Source organism: Candoia aspera, chromosome 12 (assembly GCF_035149785.1).
Source record: "Candoia aspera isolate rCanAsp1 chromosome 12, rCanAsp1.hap2, whole genome shotgun sequence".
NCBI classification, from domain to species: Eukaryota; Metazoa; Chordata; class Lepidosauria; order Squamata; family Boidae; genus Candoia; species Candoia aspera.
The window spans coordinates 19,265,496-19,290,673 of NC_086164.1; the positions used below are offsets into that span (position 1 = coordinate 19,265,496).

General features: G+C 47.6%; 1 protein-coding gene across 1 annotated transcript in view; it reads left to right on the forward strand.

The window, feature by feature from the left end:
• Nucleotides 1–2,728: 2,728 nt before the first annotated feature.
• SLC16A2 (solute carrier family 16 member 2) overlaps nt 2,729–25,178 on the forward strand; it is an 84,195-nt gene continuing 61,745 nt past the window's right edge. Inside the window, exon 1 of the mRNA XM_063313805.1 lies at nt 2,729–3,080. Coding sequence (XP_063169875.1) covers nt 2,792–3,080 — 289 coding nt within the window. The 5' untranslated portion in view covers nt 2,729–2,791. The remainder of the gene's footprint in view (nt 3,081–25,178) is intronic.

Genomic DNA, 25,178 nt, shown 5'->3' on the forward strand with positions numbered 1-25,178 from the left:
AAGCTATGGATATATTGAGCTGGCCACGCCCTGACTTATATATCCTTGTTTTTAAGAGTAAGAGAAAGACAGTTTGGTGTAGTGGTGAAGACACCGGGGTAGAAACCGGGAGACGGTGAGTTCCAGTCCCGCCTTGGGCACGAAGCCAGCTGGGTGACCTTGGCCCAGTCGCTCTCTCTCAGCCCTGGGAAGCAGGCAATGGCAAACCACTTCTGAAAAACCTTGCCAAGAAAACTGCAGGGATTTATCTGCAAGAATTGGACACGAATGAACAGAGTAAAAAAAAAAAAAAGAGTACAGTGTGATCCTGGGCTTCTACCCTAAACTGGAGTCCTGCAAGGTCATAATCCCATTCCTTGAAAGCAGAGGTCACACAATCCACAAAGCCAAACTAAAGAACACCATCACGGCTTTGTGCACATTGTGAACCCTGCCAGCCAACAAGGGTTTTTTCAACAACAGCTGAAATCAAGAGTGAATACCAGCTCAGCGTCTTATTTACAGATGCCACCCAATTTTCTTATACCCCAAAGGGAGACTTTGAAAGACAGCTTGATCTCTGCGTGCCTTGCATGGAGCCCTGGTCCCCCAGCTCCTACCAGCTTTGTTATCCTCCGACCACAGCTGGTGTTGCTAGGCCCCACCCCTGCTCTAAAGGCTCCAGGGGTTGCACCTCTCCAAATCTGTGGTAAAAAAAATGGCACGTTTGGTTTCCCCAGATCTTCCCCACCCCCTGGCCGTCTCCAGATGTTTGGGTCCCAACTCCACTTCCAGCCATAGCCATATGCTGACTGGAGAACCTCACTCTCCCTTGCTGCAAATATGTCATGGATAGAACAAAATATCTAGCTCAGGAGTGAACTGTGGAGTCCTTGGTGTTCCTTGAGCTTGTTTTCTTGCAGATGTTTTGGGTAACAAAACATCTGCAAAAAAACAACCAAGCTCAGAGAACACCAAGGACTCCACCCCCATCCCAGAAAGAAAAAAAGATCTTTGAAATTAAGGCTAGGGAGCCATGTTTTCCCAGATGCTGATGAACTGCAATTCCCAGCATTCCACACTTCTTGGGGCTGCTGGGGATTGGGGTCCACCATCTGGAGACCCACAGATGGTCCAGCTGGGGTGACAGAGGGCTGGGGGAATGGATCAGGTCGGAGATGTGGCCTTGGACGCATTCTGCAGCTGCTGAACATCACTTTAAAAGTGTTTCCCTTACCCAGCAAGAGCAGTAATTAATAAAACAACAGTCAGTGTCATTATTTCCAGGTTATCTCCAGAGTGCAAATGAAATGAAACAGTCCTGGAGGTAAAAGAAACCAGTCTCTCCGCGCCCCCCCCCCCCGCCTCTGGAAAATCGATCAGCCTCTTCACCAGTGGGAGGAGAAGGGATCGAGAGAACCCTTTTCCTCCTTGGCACAACCTGCGGAAAAGACCAGGGCACGACCAGAACCGGCTCTCGGAAACTACCCTGGGCAAAAGCGGTTCCTCCGGTTTGCAGGATCGAGGCCTGGCGAGTCCCAAGCGACGGCGCACCGCCGCCTCGGGAGTTGCGCGGAGCACGCGCGGGGCCCGGAGCCAGCCTGGCGCTCCGCAGCCGTCGCCTTCTGGCCCGGACGGAGCCGCGACCCGGCCGCCTGCCTGGCCGGCGCCCCTTCCCCGCCGGCTCGTGCCCGCCAACCGGGAGCCCGCGGTGGGGCCCTGGGTCGCGGCATCGCAACACAGCCAGCCTGGCGTTCGCGGGCACGCGCCTATCTGCCTATCAATTGAGCTATTCTCGTCCTGTCGCGCAATTAATTGATTAGCATTGAAGTCCGTTGATTTAATTAAGAGGAAGCAGAAGGAGAAGCCGGGGATTTAAACCGGTTCGTGCAAGTCTAAACTCTAGTCCTCCACTCGCGGGGGGGGGGGGGGGAGGAACGGGGGTGCCTGCTGAACTGGCGGCACAACGCGGGAACTGGCGGGGGCTACTCTTTCCTGCCTTGCGCCCCCCGTGCGAGCGTGTGCGCGCGGGCGAGGTGCCCCCTCCCTTTCCACCGCCCGCCTGCGACGGATCCCAAACCCAGCGGCTCTCGCAAAGCGACGCCAACACGCGGCGGACCCCGCTGCCCAGGACCACGAAGGCGGGGACGGAGGCCACCAGCCACCCCTTGCCCTCTTCCGGCCGCCCACCTGCGTGGAGCTGTCCGCCGCTCGACGCTTCCCGACCGCCGTCGCAGCAGCCGGGTGACGCGTCGCCCTCCCCTTCCCCGACTCGCCGACCGCGAAGCAGTCGCGCCCCGCGCCCCGCTGCCCGACGCGCCCGGGCGGCCAGCGCCTCTTTCCCGGCGGCTGTGCGGCAGCAACGCGCCGGCCCACCGGCCGGCCTCCCGCACGGGGGCTCGCACCCCCGCCGCCTCGCGCCCTCGCTCGCCCCGTCTCGCCTTCCGATCCGCCGCTGCCGAGCCCGGGACCCGAGCCCGGCGCCGCTCCTGCCCGCCAGCCCAGAGGGCCGAGGCGGCCTCCCGGCGTCGCGGCCGGGCTCGGAGGCGGGCCGGGCGGCGCGGGGGAGGCTCCGGCGCGCCGCGGAGGGGGCGGGGGCGGAGCGCGGGCCGGGCGGCCAGGAGGCGTGGGCACCGGCTCGGCCGCCGCAGCGCAGCGCAGCGCAGCCAGTCGGCGGCAGCTGCAGCAACAGCGGCAGCCCCAGCAGCGGCCCATACCCGGCGCGGCTCGGCTCGGCCGCCAGTGCAGCGCAGCGCAGCGCAGCTCAGCCGCCCCGGCGCGGCGCGGCGTTGGACGGGCGGGGGCGCGCGCGATGGCGCTGCGGCGGCAGGAGCAGGCGCTGTCGGAGGAGAAAGGCGCCCTGGAGGCGGAGGAGCCGGGAGAGGAGGACGGGGGCGGCGGCGGCGGCGGCGGCGGCCGGGCAGCGGCGGCGCCCGACTTCACCCCGCCCGACGGCGGCTTCGGCTGGGTGGTGGTGCTGGCCGCCACCTGGTGCCACGGCTCCATCTTCGGCATCCACAACTCCTTCGGGATGCTGTACGTGCTGCTGCAGGATGAGATCGGCGACGCCGGGAAGGACCCCACGCTGGAGTTCCGGACAGGTGAGGGCTCTTTCCGCCGCCCCGTCGGGCTCGGCCTTCCCGCCCCGGCCGCCCTTTCCCGGCGGGTCGCGGTCCGGGGAGCAAAGCGGGAGCCTCGGGAGCCTCTTCCCCCTTGAAGGCCCGCTGGGAATCGCACCCCTTGGAGAGATCCGTACCCCGGGCACAGCGCCTAGCATGCCCCTTCCAGGCCCCGGGGCAGCGCGGCGCGCCCCGCGCTCTTCTCCCCGCTTGGAGGAGGAGGAGGGGGAGGAGACCCCGGTGCGATTTGCCGGCCGGCCGCACTCTCGCGGCGGGCAGCCCCTTCCCGGCCCCTTCAGACGGGCAGCGCCAAGGCGCGGCGTCGCTGGTTTCCTGCCGGTTGCCGCCCCGCGGATCGCGCTCGGGTCCCGTCTGGGTGGAAAGGCGCCCCGCGGATCGGCCGCCTCGCCAGGCTACACCGGAGCGTCTCTTGGTCCTAAGAGGGCTTCCCGGGGCTCTCCCGGTCCGGGCGCCCCAAGGTGGTGCCAGGCAGGGCCGGGGACCGTCGGGCTAAGTCTGCGAGGCAGCTCAGAGTGAAAGCCGCCTGGTCCTTCCCGGCTTTGCTGGCGCCTAAACCTATCCAGCGCGGTTGGTTTACGACTCTGGAGGTTGGTCCTTGTCTTCCGAGAAGGCTCTGTTGGGTTAAATGTGGGTAGCCACGTGGGTGGGCTGCAGCCTCAGTTCAAAAGGGGGGATCGGGTGTGACTGGCGAGGAGGAGGCTGTGGGGGAACAACGATTCCCAACCCTGGGTGACAGTTTCCAATCTGGTCCCTGCTAAATGCCTTGGACCACAATTCCCACCACTCTGCGAGGCGGCATTGGCTTGGGGTGGTGGATGTCGGTTGTTCTGGTCATCTAGAAGCTGTCAGGTTGGATCTGGCTATCTCCAAGATTCACTTAGAGTCTCACAGTGGCCTGAAACTGTGCTGAATAAATGTGGGCAGTGCTTTTGGAGTTGACCATTTGTGGATTATGATTCCCACTAGAGCTGCCTGAAAATTATCTCAGTGGGCTTTCTTCTCCTTCTCACTTTATTTTTATTTTATTTTATTTATTTTTATTTTTTTATTTTCTATCTTGCCTTTATTATTTTTATAAAAAACTCAAGGCGGCGAACATCCCTAATACTCCTTCCTCCTCCTATTTTCCCCACAACAACAGCCCTGTGAGGTGGGTTGGGCTGAGAGAGAGAGACTGGCCCAGGGTCACCCAGCCGGCTCTCATGCCTAAGGCGGGACTAGAACTCACAGCCTCCTGGGCTTGTTAGCTGAATGCCACTGCGATGTGGATGGAGAACCTGACCTTGAAACAGATAACACAAAACCTCTCTTAATCGCTCTCTAGATTGTAGAAAATGGTCTGGTTGAAACCAGCTTCTAGCCCAAGCAGTGAATTGTGAATTAGAAGCCAACCATGTTGGGCCTTGATACTGAAATTGCTCTGGTTTCTTGTGATTTTTGTCCAATGAGCCGAACCACAATGTATTGGTAGGCTGATATGTGGGAAATAGCATCAGCAACAGAGTGGTTGCATTAGTGACACAATGTCCTGTGGAAACATCAAAATCATTTGCTTGTTTTGAGCAAAGCCAGTTCAGGCTAATCTGACCACAGGTGAAAGTGGATTCTATTCTCTTGGCCTTGATACTCTCTTAGTATTAATGGGATTATGTGCCTCTACAACTGGCAATCTGCATTCCTGGTATACAACAAGAATGAAACCGTACACAACCTTGACTTGAAAGAAAATATTCTGATATGTGCAGCGCCGCATCGTAAAATGGCCGGAATCAGCATACTATCGGAGTTACGGGGTGGAGGGAGCAATGAAGGTTGTAACTGCTAGTCTCAAACCTGTCCACCCGAAGCATAGCATTGATACAGAAATGGGTGAGACACTTTTTTTTTAGATTTTTTTTATCCTGCCTTTATTATTTTTATAAATAACTCAAGACAGGGAACATACCTAATGCTCCTTCCCCCTCCTATTTTTCTCATCACAACAACCCTGTGAGGTGGGTTGAGCTGAGAGAGAGGGACTGGCTCAAGGTCACCCAGCAGCTTTCATGCCTCAGGCAGGACTAGAACTCACAGCCTCCTGGTTTCTAGATCAAACTGGCTCTCGTTTAAAGTAAAAATAAAAAAGTCCCCTTTTTGGGAGAGATGGGTGGTGATAGAAATTCGAAAAATTAATTAATTAATTAATTAATTAAAATAAAATCCCACTCAGTGTGACTGCTCCAAAATAGTTTTTTTTTTTTTTTTTAAAGTTCAGAGGATGTTTCAGTAAAGTAAGTTGAGTTTTACCTCCAGGGATGTACCATGGTGTGTTTTGCATTGTAATGTTTTAGAATGGATTGTCTCAGCTTTGGAGTTCTTGAACGGTATGGCTAATGGGAATTGTAGTCTAGCTGTTTGGAGGTCAAATTTGCAAGCTGGAGAAGTCAGAGAATCTTAGCTTCTGTTCTTCCTTTAAAGGGAAAGTTTTTTTTTTTAACCCATTGGATCGTGTCTGATTCTCAGAGACTGCCTGGATAAGCCCCTGCAGTTTTCTTGGCAAGGGAAAGTTATACATGTGCAAAAAAAGATTTGGAGCTGCCCCAACATTTTGAACATCATCAAAAGGGGAGTAAAAGACACAGGTTTGGACTGAATTGCCCCAGTTAAGGAAGATCTCTTTCTGTAAAATCACACAAAGAAAATTTCAGCCTGTTATCGTAGGATCACCAGATGCTTCTTGCACAGCCCATAAATTAGGCAGACAGCATTATTGTTTATATGAAGCACATTTCATTTTACTTTTTTTTCCTTGACAGGGGAATTCCCCAGCACTTTGAGTTAGTTTCCTACAAACATTTTAAGTCGAGGGAATTCCCTCTGCCTTGTGCTGGATTTTGAATTTTTGAATAAAGTCTCTCAAGAATCTCATACCCACGTTTAGCTTAGAAACTTATAGTGGCTTCAAAGAGAAAGAAAAACAGCTAATTTATATGTCGGCCTTGGTCCCCTGGAAATTATTTTAACTCTCCTTGGGACCCCAAGTGTCCAACTTCTCTTTTCTAGTTCGATATAGTCACACACCGATCAGAAATATATGATGTTGTAGCTCAACTTTGAAACCTTTTCAGGCACCAGGAGCTGTTACACACAAACACACACACACACCCCACACATATATATGCTGAAATTAGTGAAACAGCCAAATCTCACATGGTTCTGGAGGTCTTTCCCTCTGGATCTAATACAGCCTCAGGTGTGAAAACCTGCATCTCAGATGGAAAGTGCCCCAATCTTGCGGGGTTTCAGCTCACAGCTGAAATTTTGTATGAGTTAAGACTCAGGAGATTTTGGCTGTTAAAAAAACCAACAACCTAAAATAAGCATACAAAATAGTGGTAATACAGATCAATACAGAGTATTGGGGGTGCCAGTTCCTGACCCCTGGCTATGGAAAGCCATATTAGTTGCCGATCGCCACTGTTCCTGCTTCTGGTGGGATCTCTGATCTTTTCTGAACAGACTTGCCCTAAATCCTATAGACCGGGGTTTCCCCACCAGGGTTCCGTGGCACCCTCGGGTTCCGCCAGAGGTCACCAGGGGTTCCTTGGGAGATCACAATGTATTTAAACAATTATTTCAAATTCGGGCAACTTCACATTAAAGAGGTAAATTTCATTCTTTATTTTTAGTCTAAGAACACTGTGAATTCATCTAGACAGGCCTCCCCATGAAACGAATACAATACTTTTGTAACTTCTGGCCTGTATTTGAGCCTGGATGCTCAGGGGTTCCCCGAGGCCTGTAAAATACTTCAGGGGCTCCTCCGGGGTCAGACGGTGGAGAAAGGCTGCTCTAGACTGAAAGCAGCGGGGTTTGATACTCCCCCTTTTCAAGTCAAGCGTAGGGGGAGAGATGTGCTCCTTCGCTGGTGGAGCTGTTTTGCACATTCCGTGGTGCACGTGCCTCCAACAGGCCACCAAGCATCCAGCTTAGCCCAGTCAGAACTCAGATTCTGCTTCCAAGCTATTTCGTTCTTGTTTCCTAACAATAAATGCTCTGCATTCATTTGCCACCTTGAGGATGGGGCCCCCAGGAGAGACTGGCTGTAAAAGAATCAGGAGAAACTCTTGAACCATGTTGGCAAGTTTTCTCTTAACGCTCCTATCTTCAGCCTTACTGTATATGCCTGAAAATACATTTTTTTTTATTTGCTGCAGGCATGGTGCTAATATTACCTGGGCAGAAATACAATCCATGAGCATTACTTTTGTGCCTCCCCCAAGACACCCCCCCCTCCGCAGTGTGTGGTTTGGATCAAAAATGTAGGCTGTATTTTGTATGGGGGGGTGCTACAGAGCAAAATGGGCAGCATAAATCTTTCAGATAGTTAAGGCAGTCTTTTCACCCCTTGTAATCTGAACCCCCCTCCGCCAATCAGCTCTGCCCCAGCCTTATTTTGGAGCCTGGCTTTCTGCATGCTCTGCAAAGCTTAGTGAGGCCTTCGTCCACAGGTGCTGAGCAGCTCTGCATTTGCTTGCAAGCTGGCAGTGCGTTGGCCATGCGGGATGGCAATGACGAATGCTGTGGCCCTGCACATCTGGAGGGCCCCAACTTGGGAACAGCTCTAGAGGGCTCCCCCTGGATTTTTCCCTTTTTCACAGCCTGTCACAAATTCTCAAACCCCCACTCTGCCCCAGATTCTGGGTTGATGGTTTTCTGAATAAGTCACTTCCCAGGTGGAAGGCTGGCTTCTCAGCAGCACCCTTCTGTGGGGTGCTGTGGTTTTTCCTTCCATTTCCAGGGTTCAAGACATACTTGTAGCACCAGACAAATAATGGGTGAAGTTGGTTGCCGTTGTTAGTGTTGACCTAATAATGTTGCTATTCCTCCACTCTTGGTGGGATAAGGATCATGATAGGAAATAAGAGTGAAGTCAGCCTGATGAGACTGCTTAGTCTTGAACCAAAATTCGTCACTAATTATCTTTTGGTTGCTTGTTTGCTTGGCCAGCAAGCTGAACTGCATTTTAAAAGATGCCAACCGGTTTCTTGCAGGAAGAGAAAACAGGGCTATAATTTAAGCCATTTTATCATGATACAATCATGAAAAAGGGGCAGAGCTTTGATCATATGGTTGCAACTATCATCTTGACTTTTTGACCCTACCCCCACCTGCTGAAGTCCCTGGTACAAGTATCTGTCTCTGCCAGCCCCAGTAGGTAGACCAGACCAAGAAACCAACTCCGCAGGAAGGCTAAAACTACTTTTATTGCAACTGGCTAGAATAACAGAATCTTGCAAATCTGATTGTGCTGTGTCTCCTCCCCTTCTTATACCCATGTGAATTAGGGAAGTGTTTGTCTGAGCTACCTCCAAATATTATCTGCCTGTTGTGGACTTAAAATATTCCTAAGTGTCAGCCCTTCAATGTAGGCAGGTAAAAAACAGGTGTGGCGGTCCAGGAAAGCTTTTTATTGTTGTATGGTAGAGTAACAGAATCTTGAGAGCCTTCCAAGTTTCCCTCTGCCTCACCTTATACTAATAAAATCAAGGTAAGGTTATTTTGAGTTTCTTTCTCGTGTTTTCTTCAGTCTCTGGACTGTGTGAAATCTTCTCCAAATCCCTCTTTAACAGCTCTTTCATACTTTCTCCAAGGTCAGCTCTAAATTTCTTTAGGTTAGGTCATCTTTGGTCATTCCTACAGGTGAGATTGTGCCTAAAAGGTCATAACTTCTGTTAAATTCCATTTAAACTGATCTCCTAAGTCACCTTTTCATAAAAAATAAAATCACCAATCACTAAGACATTTCCTTAAGAGTTCCCTTTTTTGGATTGATGGGAATGTATATTCTAGTAGGTGCTCATACACACCTTCTCATGTTTGATTCTTTGCAAAGACATGTCTGCGTACCAGCTTGGACACCCAGCTGGAGAGACCCTGTTCCTTTCCAGATATGTTGGGACTAGAATTGTCAGCTGGCTGTGTGTATTGTGATGTCTCTTTGCACAATAATGTGGCAACCATAAAGTCTGGCTATTCACTGAAACCACCATCCCAAAATTGGGGATGCAAACCAATTCAAGCAATCTATTTATATACTATATACAGACAAATGTGTCTGTTTGATACTTCGTAACCTTTAACCAGGCGAAACGGTGCATCATAGGCCAACCATTTTTTGAACCAAGGAACCTCCAGTGGGCTAACTTACAGAACGTGTCCAAAATTTGGGACCCATGACTTCCATGGAATTGAAATTTGGCAAATTTTATAAAACATTTTATGACATAAAAATCATCATAAAACGTTTTGTGACGTAATACAAAATGTCATAAAACATTTCTCGTGGTCAACTCCTGATGTTTGACTGGGCTGTACAGTTCAACATGAGCTACTTTCAAAGCAGATGCATCTCTGAATATCTGCCTGAATTTTTAAGAACTTTTCCAGGACATTAGAAGCTCTGCCACCGTTGAAGGCATTGAGGAATCTGGTAAGGAAATATCTCTGAAATGATGACCCAACGGGTAACGGGTTGTCTAGTTCACTCTAAAAATCTGTTTGCCTTGAAACACATCTAAGAGATCCTACAGTTTAAATTACACAAAACCTCCGTAATACCAGGGAATGGGCAGAACAGCTGGAGCGAGCAGAAAGACAGTTGTTGGACATGAAGGGAAGGTCGACGTAAGCACCAGCTTTCAGAGCTCGGCACCAGCTGGAACAAACTGCATGGTCAGGGCTCTTCTGTCAAAAATGTCCTCTCGGGTTGCGGCAAAGTGCATCCCTAGCGTACGAAGACCTCTTGAAAGGTCATTTGCCAAAGAAAAAGAAATGGTTAAGTGTCTGCAGCCGCTTGGGATTGTTTATATTTTACTAGGAATACAAGCAAACAATGAATCAATTACAGCATAGTTACAGAGACACATAGATGAACGTGCGTACATCTTTCCTAGTGAAACGTTGAACTCAGACCTGCTGTAATTGCAGCTGTTATTGGGTAGCATGATGGAAAAGAATGATTCCTCCTTCTCCATGAAGGTCCAGCAAAAGAAAACTCCCCAACCGCCTCTCTGAACGTCAGGAGTTCTGACTCCCAAGCGTAGTTCGAGGGGGAGTCAATTCCAAAGATTAAAAGCTAGAAGGGGGAAGAATCCAAAATGTGCATTTCTGGCCCATGGGGAAACTCAGCAGCTCTGGTTGCGTGACTGAGCCAAGCACACCAGGCTGGGAATTGCAGTCAAAATCTTCAAATAAAGGAACATTCTTATGTAAGTCTTGCAGAAGGTCAGCGTGACTGGTTAGTATTTAAAGTCATGCGGTTATCTATTTATCTCTAACTAGGTCTATCTTCCTGCGAAACATTGTGTGCCCAGTAGGTCTAATACCTGGGCAGGTACAGAAGTGGCATGGATGTATCTAGGAGGGTTCAGGTACACTTTCTGGTATTTCTGGGACTCCATGGATGTCTTAGGGTTGTTATTGCTCGGTAGGATGTCTGCATCTGTGATCCTGGGTCCTGCTCCGGCCACCCCAGTTGAAAAAAGATGCACAGGTGACATAGGCCAGGTTTGTGAAAGGCTCTTAGTCTTGAACGTGGGCTTAGGTTGGCTTTGAATGCCAGTTGCAGGGAAGCAGCAGCGGGAAAGGGTGAGGGGTCCATCTCCTGCTTTTAGTTCCCGAGAGGCCTCTGGTATCCCCCATGGGGGACAAAATGCTGGACGGCAGTGGGCCTTGCCCAGATCCAGTGGGGCCGTTCCTTTGTGATGTTCGTATGCGCACCCAAACTTTTTCCTAAAGTGCAGGAGCAGTTGAGAGCCAACAAAATAGAAAGAGCAAAAGAAGAGCTTTTGCTAACACATATATATGTGTTTGGGCCTTCTGTGGTTGTGTGCATGACTTGGAAGTGGAAATGGGTTGTCTGGGCTGACCAGTCTGTGGGATTTTGTGCTGTTTGCTAGACTGCCACAGACACAGACACACTATCCTGGGTGTGTTTTTAAGAGCACAAAGCCTGTCTAGAAAAGGTGGGTGTTCAAAGAGGGGGTGTTCAAAGCATGCGGAGTTCAATTTGTTTTTCTTGATCTCCTTCTGGGTCAAGTGCGGGAGAAGCCTCCCCCCCCCGCAAGAGCTGATGGTGGAAGGAGCAGGCTAGCAGGAGGGTGCTGAGGCCAACCACGGGGCCAGAGCTCATCCAGTGGGAATGGAGTAGAGCGAGGAATGCCTCTGCTTGAATCAGCAGAGAAATTCCTGGAGGGATCGTGTGATTAGGACACCAGATTTTTCCAAAATGACCTCAACGTTTTGCACTTGCCTCACTGAATGGAAGTGTAACTTTAATGGGGTCTGTTTAGGTGTGTATAAGTGCATCGATTTATTCTAGCAATTTTTAACAGTTGCCTTTTAACCTAGCCAGAAGCTTTTCACTTGGTAAGAAAAGAGAGAAAATTGAGATTTTAGGTTCTCGGCTTGACCGAGAATCGGTAAGCCAGTCTGGGCTGTGAAGACTCCATGTTTAGGCCCTAGTGACTCAGAAATACACACAGATGCAGACCCACACAAACACAAGCACAATGCACCTGGGCTGAATAAACTAAAATTGGCCGAGTTCACGCCACACACTAAGCCGACACCCCTTGTTTTAATGCCATAGCAGCATGCACTTGATCGCTTTTTGCCACATTGAGGAATGTGTGTTGGATGCACTCACAAAATGGCTGCCATGGGAGATTGGTTGACTTACAAAACCCATTTATCAGAAGGTGAACTAGCCACCCAGAATGCTGTCGGCCATCATGGTGGGATTTGCTACAAATAAATATAGCTCTGGGTGCCAATGAATTGGTTCATAGCATGTCAGCTCCCCCCCCACCTTTTTTTTTAAAACAAAAAGAATTGTTAAGGAAAGGTCCAGGGTGGGACATGGAATCTGGTGTGCAGCTGAGACAGAGAAATTGGTGTCCGTGGGCTTCACTTTGCTCTAAGATTAGTGTGGTACTGTAACAGGGTTTAAGCAAGTCACTACCTATTGCCACAAAGAGCAAATGGAATATTTTTTAGGATTGCAGATATCTCACACGATCCTGGCAAGATTTCTGTTTTCTTGCAGAGGACACCCGAGATTTCAAATAAGAATGCATGGGATTGCTGTAACCCCAGTCATTTTTAAATCTTTATTTTTTTGCATCACACCATCACAGAAAGATGGTATGTTGGCACTTGGAAAGGTTGCTGACCTTTGGATTAGAATGAGTGAGAACTAAGACTAGGGATGCCCAGAATCAAATTTAGCTGCTTAACCATGAAGCTTATTAGATAGTCTCCTTTGTGAGGTTGAGAGTCAAAAAATGGTGACTCAGAAAGTCATCTGTGCTGCCCTGAGCAACTAAGAGGAAAATTGAGATTAAAATGTCAGAAATCTGTATTCATGATGTGGAAAGTGGACACAGTAGTGCTTTTGTATGACAGAAGTCAATATGTGGACATGTTTCAGTTTGTAATGTGCCCCTTCTTGGATAACACTAGAAGGGAGGTAGACAAGTGTTGAAGGTGGGTAGGTTGACCAACATCAATGAGATGTGATGGTTAAATGGATGAGTACGTCATTAGGAACCAGGTGCTGGGCAGAAATAGGGGGCAGTGTTGGCATCATGCCTCTGGAACCCCCCCAGGAGACCATTTGGTTGCCGCTGCAGAAAGCAAGATTTTATTTATTTATTATTCACATTTCTATCACCTCCCATCTCCCCCTAAAAGGGGGACTCTGGGCGGTTTACAATAAAATTCACCTTAAAACCTGACATCATAAAATCACCAATACTAAAATAATAAAAATATAAATATAAAATCCAAGTGGGAGATTTCCATGTTGAACTCGTTGGCCCTCTGCTTTAGGATTCATGAGAGTTTAAGCTGTTGCATCTGAAATCTTGATGCCCCTCTTTCTGACCGAGTCTTGCACTAGGGAAGACATGAAGAACAACCGTTTTCCAGAGACTGGCACATCCCCCAGGAAGATAAAACCATATCTCTGGAAACAAGCCTCCATGCCCAATCCTTAAGACCTTCCTGGTTTGCTACTGGAGTAGCTGTCTTCACATGAAGGCTGTTTATACCCGTGGACTGATGCCTATTCCTTGGAGGTCAAAAATGGGCATACCTGGGAAGGTATGGGCATGAATTCGGAGTCTTACAGATTTCATCCTGGTTCCTGATGCCTCTTGGACTTATGAACCACAGGCTGGGCAAGTAGAATTTTCCTTTCTCAGGCCATCAGATGGCACCAGAAAGCTGCCATCTGATGGCCCTCATATTATAAATCCAGATCCCATTCCTTTTTTCTCCCCTGACTGGGCAAATCATCCCAGAGGTCTTTGGTTTGCTAATTCAGTTGTCCCGCTTGTCCATCCTCCCAAGGATTCAAATGTCCTAAAATGAAGGTGGGAGTAAAATCTCTTGACGCTCAAGTAGAAATGCTCAGAGGCTTGAACTATTTCCACATTAGCATGTTCACTGAGGTGGTTCCTGTGATAAGAATCCGGAGAATCCTGTCCTGTCTAGGGCTCTCCTGTTCAGCCAGTTTCCACCCCTAAATCCTTATTGGCCCAGGAACATTTGCCTTCCTTACTAGCTTGGAGCCACACTGAAGCACCAGGATTTATTTTTGGCTTTGTTTACGCTTGCCTTCTCACACTGGATATCCTCCAATGCTGATGAGGGGTGATGGGAATTGTAGTCCAACCCCTCTGGGACGGGCAGGTTTATGCATTGTTTTCGCAAGCCTCTAGAATCACATCTTTTAGCTCTTTGCTTCTCCTGTGTGTTGCTGGGCCAAGATGGACTGATAAGAAAACAGCTTTGGAAGTACTTGTTGAGAATGTTTCCTGCAGCAGATCAGAAAAATGGGACTGTTCAAAGAAAGGTGACATTAGAGACCACCATCCTGGGCTCCCACAGCCTTACCCTCTTCTGGTCTAATAAAGGTCACCAGCTTCTGGAATTTGTAGACACTTTTCTTGCACCCCCACCCACCATTTTTTCTTTGCTTAGGACAAGAATAAGTTGGAGAACAGGCATCCATGGCAGAATCCCACCCCCCCTTCCCCAGATACTGAGCCTTCTTGTTATGTCCATTCATATGCAAACATATCCGTGTCCTGCCAGTCAAACTGTAGCTTCAGTGGACCTCTTTCCACCAGCACTTTGAAGTACCTCCTTTGCCAGAAATAATGGCTTCTGGACTCCTTGCTTCCTGGTAGCAAGGAGACTTTTCAGACATGCAGTAAGCACTGGCTGAAAAGATGCCCAAACGTCTGCACCTGCCATCCTGCCTGTTTTTCTTATTATGAATCTGTAAACAGCTACACATTCATTCATTCATTTTGCAAATCTATATGGCCACTCGTCTTACATAACTTTGGGTGTCTGAATAGCACCAGATGCAGTCAGGTTTGCCAAAAGATGTTGTGTTTAACTTTGCACTGTCTGGAGGTTCACGGATGCAAATGTTTTGACTGCTGCTTGAAAAGCTAGGCAAATGTTAGGCAATGGGGCTGTGTCACCCCCACCAGGTAGGCCAGACCAAGAATCAGTTCCACAGGAAGGATAAAACTACTTTTATGGAGAGTGGCAAGAATGACAGAATCTTGCAAGTCTGTGCTGGGCCTACTCCCCTTCTTATACTCACGTGAATTAGGCAAATGTCCATCTGAGCCTCTTCCATATATTTTCTGCTTGTTTTTCACTTTGGTAGCAGATCTTGCCTATCTCCATCAAGTTCATCTTTCTTACTTTCTACAGCTAGCTTGTTCTTTTTTTCCCTCTTCCCCCAAGTAAGAGAGCCCTCAAGCAGGTGGGCAGGTTCAAAGAAAGGTGACATTAGAGACCACCATCCTGGGCTCCCACAGCCTTACCCTCTTCTGGTCTAATAAAGGTCACCAGCTTCTGGAATTTGTAGACACACCCTGAGATTCCCTCTCTGCTCCAGTCAGTTTGTTCTGACTTCAGTCTTTGCACTTAGAGCAAGTGGCCCAAAGCTTTGTGCTGGTCAGGTGCTCCTTCTGAATTTCAGCTCCTGAAGCAGCTGCTCAGGGTTTCCTCCTGCTGAGTTTGAGCTTCAGGCTCCCTTGATCTTTTCTCAGGATCAGAATCTGCACTACCTCTGCACATTTCCCATGTGTGTCAGGACTGAAATTGGTGGTGAGGCTGGTGGCCTGAAAGGGATTAGGTTAGTGCTTTTCAACCTTGGCAAGTTTAAGATGTCTGGACTTCAACTCCCAGAATTCTGGTTGTTGAAGTCCACACATCTTAAACTTGCCAAGGTTGGGAAACACTGGTTTAGGTTGTGCACTCTTCAGGCTAAAAAAATGAGAGAAATTTTCTAAGAAAGCTTCTTAGTGACAGAAGGTGGCTTGTTGTAGGAGCTGGTCCTGTGAATCTTCCTGCAAAAAGTTCCCAAGTGGATTTCCTTAATGTCTGAAACAATGTTTTGCCTTGCCCAGTTGAATGCACCAGTCCGTAAGAACATGGGGTTGGTTGGTGTTTCAAATGATTACCCTTCTTTAGTTGCACAGAACTTTATAAAATGAGTGTTGTTTTGACCTATAAAATGAGTGTTGTTTTGTCATACTGTATCGATCATTATAATCATCAATTTAATATGACATAAGGATCATTTTAATTTTATTTTTATTGAGATTTATATCCTGCCAATTCTCTAGGAGCTCACAGTGGTTTGCATGGAATCTGTCTTCCTTTTATCCCCACAACAATGCTGTCAGGTAGGCTGGTCTGACAGAGAGACAGAGAGACACTGGCCCAAAGTGATCCAGTGACTTGACATGGTGGAGGGTGGATTTGGACCTTGGTCTTCCCAGTTACAGACCAGTGTCATAACCACTCCTACGCTGTACTGACTGTATTCCAGTTGCCTTTGTCCAGTTGCCTAAGATTTGCTTTGCTTTGATTTCTTCAGCTTCCCCACTCCCAAATGATTCTGGGCGGCCACATTCCCTAGAAAGCTCCATAGCAAAACAAGGTTGGCATTTATGGGCAAGGATGACCCTCAGGTGACAGCCAGTTTGGTCTAGTGGTTAAGACACCGGGCTAGAAACCGGGAGACCATGAGTTCCAGTTCCACCTGAGGCACGAAGCCAGCTGGGTGACCTTGGGCCAGTCAGTCCTCTCAGCCCTAGGAAGGAGGCAATGGCAAACTTCTGAAAAATCTTGCCAAGAAAACTGCAGGGACTTGTCCAGGCAGTCACCAAGAGTCAACACTGACTCAAAGGCACGCGCACGCACGCACACACACAGGACCCTCAGAGTCCTAGAATATCAGTGTCTCAGTGGCCATCCCTTCTTCAGATGAAGGGCTGTGGGTTGGCAGCATCTCCTGCAGAGTTCCATGAGTTTCCGATGGAGGCCCTGCTGGGTTGGTGCCTTTCCTTCCTCTTCCTTCTGAGACCCATCCTCTGCCCTCCCTGTTTCTGAGCACATCTGGGAGTTGTTTTCCCAAAATAAAGGTGACATGAGATAATCACGGCGCATGGATCCTTGTTTGGAGAAACCTGGCTCTCTTTTTCCCTCTCTGTTTCTCTTTGAGCTAAGGAAAGAACACTCCTTTAGGATAAATGGGGTGGGGATACTTTTTATTTTTTTTTAATGGATTGCCAAGTTTGGAGGAGTCAAGTGATCAAAGATGCTCATCTGACCATTATATAACATGGATTCTATCTCAACCTGCACATGCATGCCCTGAACATTTGGAGAAGGCAAAAGACACAGGGAAGGAATGCCAAAGCTGTGAAATATAAGCCCAGATGTTTTGCATGCTTCAAACCCTGTCTTGGCTGTCACACAGCCTTCCCGATTACATCAGAGGCTTTTCCTGGCCATGGAGATATGCTGTGCGGCTTGTCTGCTCAACACAGGGTGCCACATTTGTAGGCACCTGTTTTGAGATGAAAAGCACCATCGCCTCTGCTTCTTGACTCCATTCTCAGCTAATGTTCCTTTGCTTTCAAAAACCACCATGACAAGGGAAGCTTTTATCTCAGAAGGAAGAGCAGAAGCCATTTGGAGATGTTCTGAGGTTGAGAGAAGAGCTGTTCCTGTTCTTTGGGCCAAGGCCTAGGCCCTTGACTGCCTGTGGGTCACAAGCTCCGATGTATTCCCATCTGGGTTGGAAGAGAAAGTACAGTTCAACCCAGCTTGACTGGATCCCCGTGTCAGACCAGCTGTCTTCTTCACCAAAGTCTCCAGCTGGATGATGCTCTGGCAATGCCCCCCCTCCTTTGGGTTACTGCAATGTGATCTGGGGGGTGGGGGTGGTCTGTCTTTGAAGAAGACTTGGAGATTGAGATTGATTGATTGATTGATTGATTGATTATTCAATTTCTATAGCTGCCCATCTCAGCAAGTGACTCTGAGATGGTGCAGAATGCAGCAAAGGGGCTGTTATCCATAACGCCCTTTGGAGATCAAAGCCAGAGGATGTGGTGGTTCAACAGCTGGACTAGGAGTGGGTTCTAGCCCCTCAACTACAGAAGCTCCCTGGGAGGACTTTAGGCCAGTCCCTCCCTCTCCACCCAAGAGCCACGTAGTGTAGTGAAGGTGTAGGACTGGGCTAGGAAGACCCAGGTTCTAGTCCCCCCGCATCCATAGAGGGTCCCTGGGGGACTCTGGGCCAGTCATTCACGCTTAGCCTAGCCTACCTCACAGGGTTGTAGTGGGGGAAAATAGGAGGAGGGAGCACAACAGACACAACCAGGAACTCCTGAAGGAAAGGAGGTATGGCAGTCTAATAAGTAAAGAAATACATGAAATAAAGACCAATTCTTTCAGAATTGCGTTGGTTCCCTACATATTACTGGTTGAATTTCAGTAATGACACTTAAGACCTTGAATAGTTTAGGATCTCAATACTTGAGGGACAGTCTCTAGTATGGTCCTGTCCAAATATTAAGATCAGGGTAGAGGTCCCTGGATTTGGAATTCATTCATTCATTCATTCATTCATTCATTCATTCATTCATTCATTCATTCATTCTATTTATTTATTTATTTATTTATTCATTCATTCATTCATTCATTCATTCATTCATTCATTCAATTTATATTGCCACCCATCTCACGTACGTGACTCTAGGCGGAATGTCCTTGTTCAGACTGGCACAATATCAGCTGCCTTTTGCATTTAGGACTTGACCATTTCTTTTTCTTGGATGTACTGTATGATCTCATTTCAATGGATTGGATATCGCAGCCTGTCACGAGATCCTATGGATAGTAGGTAGACTAATTATTTCAAATAAACTGTAATATAGTGTTTGCGGGGCGGGGTAGAGTTAATGTGTTGTGCTACTGGTTTGTAACTGCGTAGCCTGTTGAACGGATTTGACAAATTTCAGTTGATGCCCTTATGCTGGTTAAACAAACATTGGCTTAATTAATTAACTAACGTGACCTTCCCTACCTTGATGTCCTCCAGAGGTGTGAGATTCAGGCCCCTGAATTCTCCAGACAGCTGGTCCATTGAGGGGAATTCTGGCGATTGAATTCCCAACTGGGCGGGGTGTTACCCCAATTGGGGAAGTCTGCCCTAAGATGTGTGGTGGACTAGCTAGATAGTTTTCACTGCCTCTCATACACCCCACGCATACCCACCCACCATTTTCTTACCAGGTTGTGAAAAATGTCAAGGAACTGCCACAGCATGAAGGTGGGAGTTTGACTGCACAGAGAAAGCTATGTGGGCAGGCGACTTGGAGTGGAAGGGATGCATGAACGGGGGTCATATTGGTGGCTAGATCTGGCCTCTCTAATGCTTGATAAGGAAACACACCCAAAGGCCCAGACTGGCATTGGCCCATCTTTCTCTACATGGGGGCTTAGTCCCACTTTTTGATACCACTGGAAATGGCAGCCATCACCAAGAGGAACTCGGCACACTTTTAATTCTGTGGGGAAGGCCAGAAAGGTCAGTATGTGGGGCTCGGGGGGGGAGGTGGGGTTGATGAAAGCAGCATCATGCAAATGGAGTGGAGTTGATGTCATGATTACACCACACTGTTTTTGTCCTCTTGGCAAATCCTGTGGGTGGCTGTGCAGGGATCCCTAATATTTGTTATCTGGTGGGCATATTGGAAAATTTGGAAGTGTCTTATGGGTCCGCACTCCAAATGGCTGCCATGGAGAATCAGGCTAGGCACAAAACAGCCCCTTATGTGAAAGCAAAGTGGTGCCACTGCGCTTGGCACCCTCTGTGCCCTTCAAGGATGCTTTCTCTACCTCTGTTTACATTTTTCTTTTTTCCGGGGGGGGGGGGACACATGTTCAAATAGAGCACTGGGGAGCTGCCCCCATCAGGTTTATATTCTAAGGATGCTTCCTGAGTATTTGTAAGGCCCAGAATCGTTCTTGGAATTGAAGATGATAGTCCAGGCTGATTCACGGTAGCATTCTAGCTTCCCGTTAATTAAAAGAAAACAAAAGAAAACCCTGAACTAAATTAACAAAATCAGGTGGGGCAGAGGACTGTCACTAAGCTAGCGCACATTACTATATACCAGTGTTTCTCAACTGTGGCAGCTTAAAGATGTGTGGACTTCAACTCCCAGAATTCCCCAGCCAGCAATGTCCACACATCTTCAAGCTGCCACAGTTGAGAAACACTGTTGTATATGCAGTTTTGACAGCAATTGTTCTTTTCAGGATCAAAATGAGCCGTTATCTAATGTTCTGCTAGGTAAGCTGTCTTCACAATGAGTGAAACGAAGTATCTTTAGGCATGATGCTTCCCTTCTGAAAGCTTTGGGGTTAGGCTGGGCATGGAAATACTTGCCAAAATGAGGCACTGTGATTTGGCATCTGAGTCCAGCTCATATGCTACATGGCTTTCTAGAGGTCAACCAAAATGCAGCCTTGGGATGTTTCTGTGTGAGATCCTTTGGCTCTGTGACCGATCTGGAGGAAACCCTAATGATACACTGTGAGCAGGAGGACAGCCATTTTGAAAGCCCAGCTGAATAAATGCCACGGATCTGACCACCCAGATCGACCACAGTTCTTCACTTGCAGAAATGGTGTCTCTGAGAAACTGTTTCCCACAAAGCTCCAAAGGCCAACTCAAGTCGTCGTTTTCCCAAGGCAAGATTTCCACGATGGGTTGAATTCCAGCAATGTCTTTAATCAGAATCCTTAATCTCCTCAAAAGCATAATTGTTAGCTTGGTCCCATCAAGATTACTTATGGAGCAAGAGAGGGGAAAAGAGTTTTGCACCCATGGAAGTTCACTGTGAGTCGGAGGGACAAGCAAGGGTCAATTCATCTGTAACAAGGTTCTTTATAGTCTTATTTTCTTCTGCTTTGAAAAACAGGGTTTGCATAGTGCAATGTATCTCAATCGTGGCAACTTTAAGAATTCTGGGAGTTGAAGTCCACGCATCTTAAAATTGCCAAGGTTGAGAAACACTGGCATAGTGCATCAATAAAACCTTTTGGCTGATCAGGCACTGGGTGCCATCCAGATGTTTTGGCCTTCAACTCCCATCAGTCCTGGCTATTTCAGACAATTATGGGCATTGCAGTGCTGGTGTTAGAAGCTTCCTTCTCATGCATTTCCTGAAGGTGACACAGTCATTATAGCAATTAGCTAAATAGGACTAGAATAATTCTTCAGGGCACTTGACTGTACAAATCCATATGAAGCTGACTTTGACACCTCAGGCCAGTATAGCTATTAGATAACAGTGATTTTCCTTTCTCAAGGTTCCTTTTTCTTTCCTTAAATTCAAGATGTCCAGAACTGAGCCTCAGTCTTTTTGGCTCAAAAGATGAGAGGTTACGCCAAATTATGGGTTGGAAGTAGTACAGAACACCAATACCTGCTGGATCAGACCCCTGGCCCATCTAGAGTCTAGCTGTCTCTTCTCCCAGAGGCCCACCAACTGCATGAGGAAGCCCACGAGTTTCCAAGCAGATGGCCTTCAGAGGCAGTCCAGCTGCTATCAAAGCTAAGAGCCATTGATCCCTAGGATTTCCATGATTTGGTCCAACCCTTTTTTTGAAGCCAGCCAAACTGGTAGCCAGCACCATGGTAATGCAATCTTTGATTAGTTAGGATTGTTTTGTGGGGGTGTTCAACCTCAGGTCAATTGAGGTATACTTGTAGGAAACCGCTAGCCTGTCTTGTAGACGTTCCAGTGATGGTGGAGTGGAACCGTACTGAAAATTCCTTTGCTGCAGAACTTCAGTCTGTGACCCTCAGAAGCCCTGAATTTTCAGCATAAGGGATGCTGTGAAGAGTTTGGGGAAGTGAGAAGTACAGGAGACAGGACTACTCTGCTGGCCTTTTCTTAAGGATGTAGCACTTGGCAACAGATTATTCCTGTAACAGCCTTCGGTGTGTGTGTGTGTGTTTGTTTTAATCATTCCAAGGGTGTGTAAGTTGCTTGGGAAATCTTTTGCTGAACACCATCTTTCCAACCACAGACTGCACTTGAAAAACCAAAGGGTGTTTCGAGTCTTCGAGTGCCAACAGCTGCAAGAAGTTGGCCGCTGCCTTTTTCAAGCCTGCCCAGGGTTGCCTTCCCATGGAACTGCAGCGAAAGAATGAGAAAAACTCTGCTGGAATTGGGATGGAAAGAAGGAGCAGTAAGCAAACTGGGGGTGGGGGTGGGCTCAGATAAGTCCTTTAAGGTCTTGGTGAGCAAGTGGCATTTCCAGGTGAGGCACAGTCCAAGAACAATATTAGCCTGTTTTGGAAAACTGTGATGATGAAGCGGAGTCCCAGTATTTTTTTATTTTTTATTTTATTTTATTTATCATATTTATATAGCCGCCCATCTCATTTTAATATATTTATTCACTTTATTCTCTTTTTCACTCAAGGCAGCTAACACAAATGAAATGCAGAATAACTGAAGTATAAAAACAAATCCATTCAAAATATCTCCATTTTTAAATAAACAAATGGCACCTGCCAGTTGAAACCCATTTCAGCAAACCGTTTAGAGGCCAAAAACCTGTCAGCATCAGCACAGATATTTGATTACAGTGGAAAGGGAAAGAGGTAGAGCGTTTTGGCCTCTTGGCAAGAAGTGCCAGAGGTCGGGCGCCAACGCCAGAAGACCTTCTCCCTTGTCCTCACCAAACATCTCTCTCTCAGAACGGCAGGAGAAAGAGAAGGAAGAAAGAATCTCCTCCAGGATATTAAAAACTTGGATGCATGTGGAAGAAGATGCTATTTTACGTAGCTCGGCCAAGTTGCGTAGAGCTTTAGATGTCCTCCTGGAATTCCCCTTGGAAGCAGAACAATAAACGTGAATGATGCAGCCTCTAGAAAGAGAAACTGACACTCCTTAATGGAAGAGACTAAATGGGTCCAAAACTGACCCCTGAAATAGAAGGATAAAAATACAGGTAGTCCTCGCTTAATGACCAGAATTGGGACCAGAATTTAGGTCGCTAAGCAATGCAGTCATTAAGTGAATCCAGACAAGATTTTATGGCCATTTTTGGTGGTCATTAAGCAAAACACACTGTCATTAAGTGAACCGTGTGGTCATTAAGTGAATCACACAGTTCCCTATTGATTTTGCTTGTTGGAAGTCAGCTGGGAAGGTTGAAAATGGTGATCACATGACCACAGGAGGCTGCAACTGTCAGAAATGCGCAACGGTTGCCAAGTGCCCAAATCATGATCATGTGATTGCAGGGATGCTGTGACACTCATAAGTGCGAGGAACGGTCGTAAGTTAGTTTTTTCAGCACCACCGTAACTCCGGACGGTTGCCAAACAAACAGTTGTTAAGCAAGGACTACCTGTAGACTGTACAGTCTGTGGAATTGGGCTCCAGGGATCGAGCGGCATTGCGGCTATTGCCATGAGAACCTGAATCAAGATGGTTCTCACATTAAGAAGGGTGGTGCTTCAATCGCATGGTAGTGGCCACCATCTTGACTTTTTTGGCACCTGCAGACACCCCTGCCTCAAGGGAATGTCTGTCTGCACAGAGGTGTTGTGTTTTCTGTCTTGAGTCTGACCAGCTGGTGAGGGAACTACATTCACAACAGAAGATCCTAGCACCCCAGGATTGCATAGGCCCCTACCTTGACCTTGGATGTGGTCCCCAACACTCCTCCAGACATTGCCACCATTGTAACTGTGTGACAGAAGGGGGAAATGGCGTTTTACTAAATGCTAATTAAATGTTTGGGTTCGATGGGACTTTGCTTGGGTTTCATTTTAGTTTCTTTCCTGATTCCTTTTGGTGGTGACTCCAGGAAATTTGTGTGCCCTTGGTTTAGAGTATCATCTGAACCTGGTTGCTAGGGCAGAGGCATGTTCTTGGAATTAGGAATCCTGGTTTGTTTAGGTTTAACAAGTCTTTTTTCTGGTTTGCGTAGTGCGTCATTTCCGATTGCCCTCTCAGGAGAAGCCACACAGGAGGTGTCAAGCCACAATTCTTCATCTTTGTGCGAAGGCAGAGGATGTCCCTAGAACGCTTGAAAAAGAAATCGGGATGCTCCTAGGTTAAACAATAAAACTGCAGAAAATACTTACGTGGGAAAAATAGAAATTAATTGGAAGTCAACCTGGATTGCATAGTGCGATTCCTGCCCTGTTTTCCTACCCCCACCCCAGGGGAAAAAAAAAATCACACTGCAATCTTTTAAAGTGGTAAATTGCACCTTATCAGTTGGTCCTAACACACAAGTAATTAGTTTAATGACCTTCTCCCTTCTCTCACTGGAGTCCTGTTGCTCCTTGGAAATCTTCATTAAATCAGCAAAACCACCAAGTGTTCTTAAGATGACACAACATTGGGAGTGGCTTGTCTCGTCTTCTCCTGGAGAAGTCCCAAGTTGTATTTTGGAAAGACCTGGGCCTGGAAGAGCTGAGTTGCAGATTCATTGACCGTAAACTCTTCAGGATGTTTTAAAAAGAGAAGCAGCAAACAAATGTTTTCAACATTGGGGTGCCTGTGGGCAGTCAAAAAAGTCAAGATGGTTGTTGCAACCATGTGATTAAAGCATGTTCTCTTTTTACATGTGCTTTGTACGTATGTAAAAGGAATGGGGCTTCAGCCTTGCCTTTTATTTACTCCCTCTGCAGTCACCTATGCTTAAACAAATTCAGTACAAGAACAAATTAATGGTTGCTCATTTTGACCACTTACAGCTCATCAGCAATACATGTTGACCTGTCCAGGATTTGACAGATCACTGTTGCCTCTTACAATTCTGGCTGGCTCTAATGTATGGACTGGAAAACTGGACTGGGTAGACTGCACCTGTTGGGCCATGCATCCCATAAGGTCATGCTATGTTTGAACAAGCCACAGCCTCCTGGTTCACAGATAACAGAATGTGAGAAACCGTGGCTCAGAAAACAGAACAGCTGGGTTTTTATCTTGCGCAGAGCCAAAAAGAAATTGCATTTTTACTTAGGGCAAAGTGTGAACCAGCTGTTACATGAGCTAATGAAATATTGCCACGAAGAACATAAAAGTTCCTAGTTCAGCAGTAGTTAATTAATGCTGAACACTAGGACGGTGGCACGATGTCGGGACAAACCTTCCATTAAATGAGCGGTAGAAATTTATGGTCTAGTTCAGCTGTTTCCTGGCAGCTCTGCCTGACATAAACTGAGTTAAGTGCTTCCTGCCTCTTGGGTGAGGTGTGTTGGCAGCGAAGCCTGGAATTTGGTTTGAGATGAGAGTGTAAATGGTCCAACCGTTGCAGATACTATTGGCGCATCAAGAGGCAAATGGCTGGGGGATTCTGGGAGTTGAAGTCCACCTATCCTAAAGTTGCTGAGAATGAGAAACATTGGCCTAAGCTTTTGAACACCCCAGAGAAGACAGTCACATGAAGCTGCGCCTTTTTGAGTGATTGGTCCCTGACGCTGATGTGAATCTTTGTCCTGCAGTGTGCAGAAAATCACTTCCTTGTCTTTTGTCCATGTCTTTCAAGAAGAGTTGAAAGGTTGACTGCTTAGCCAGCACCCTTGTAGCAATGCCTTTTACAGAAACGGCTGCAGGATTTGTCACGCAACCTTGGAAATCTTCAGTATGGGAC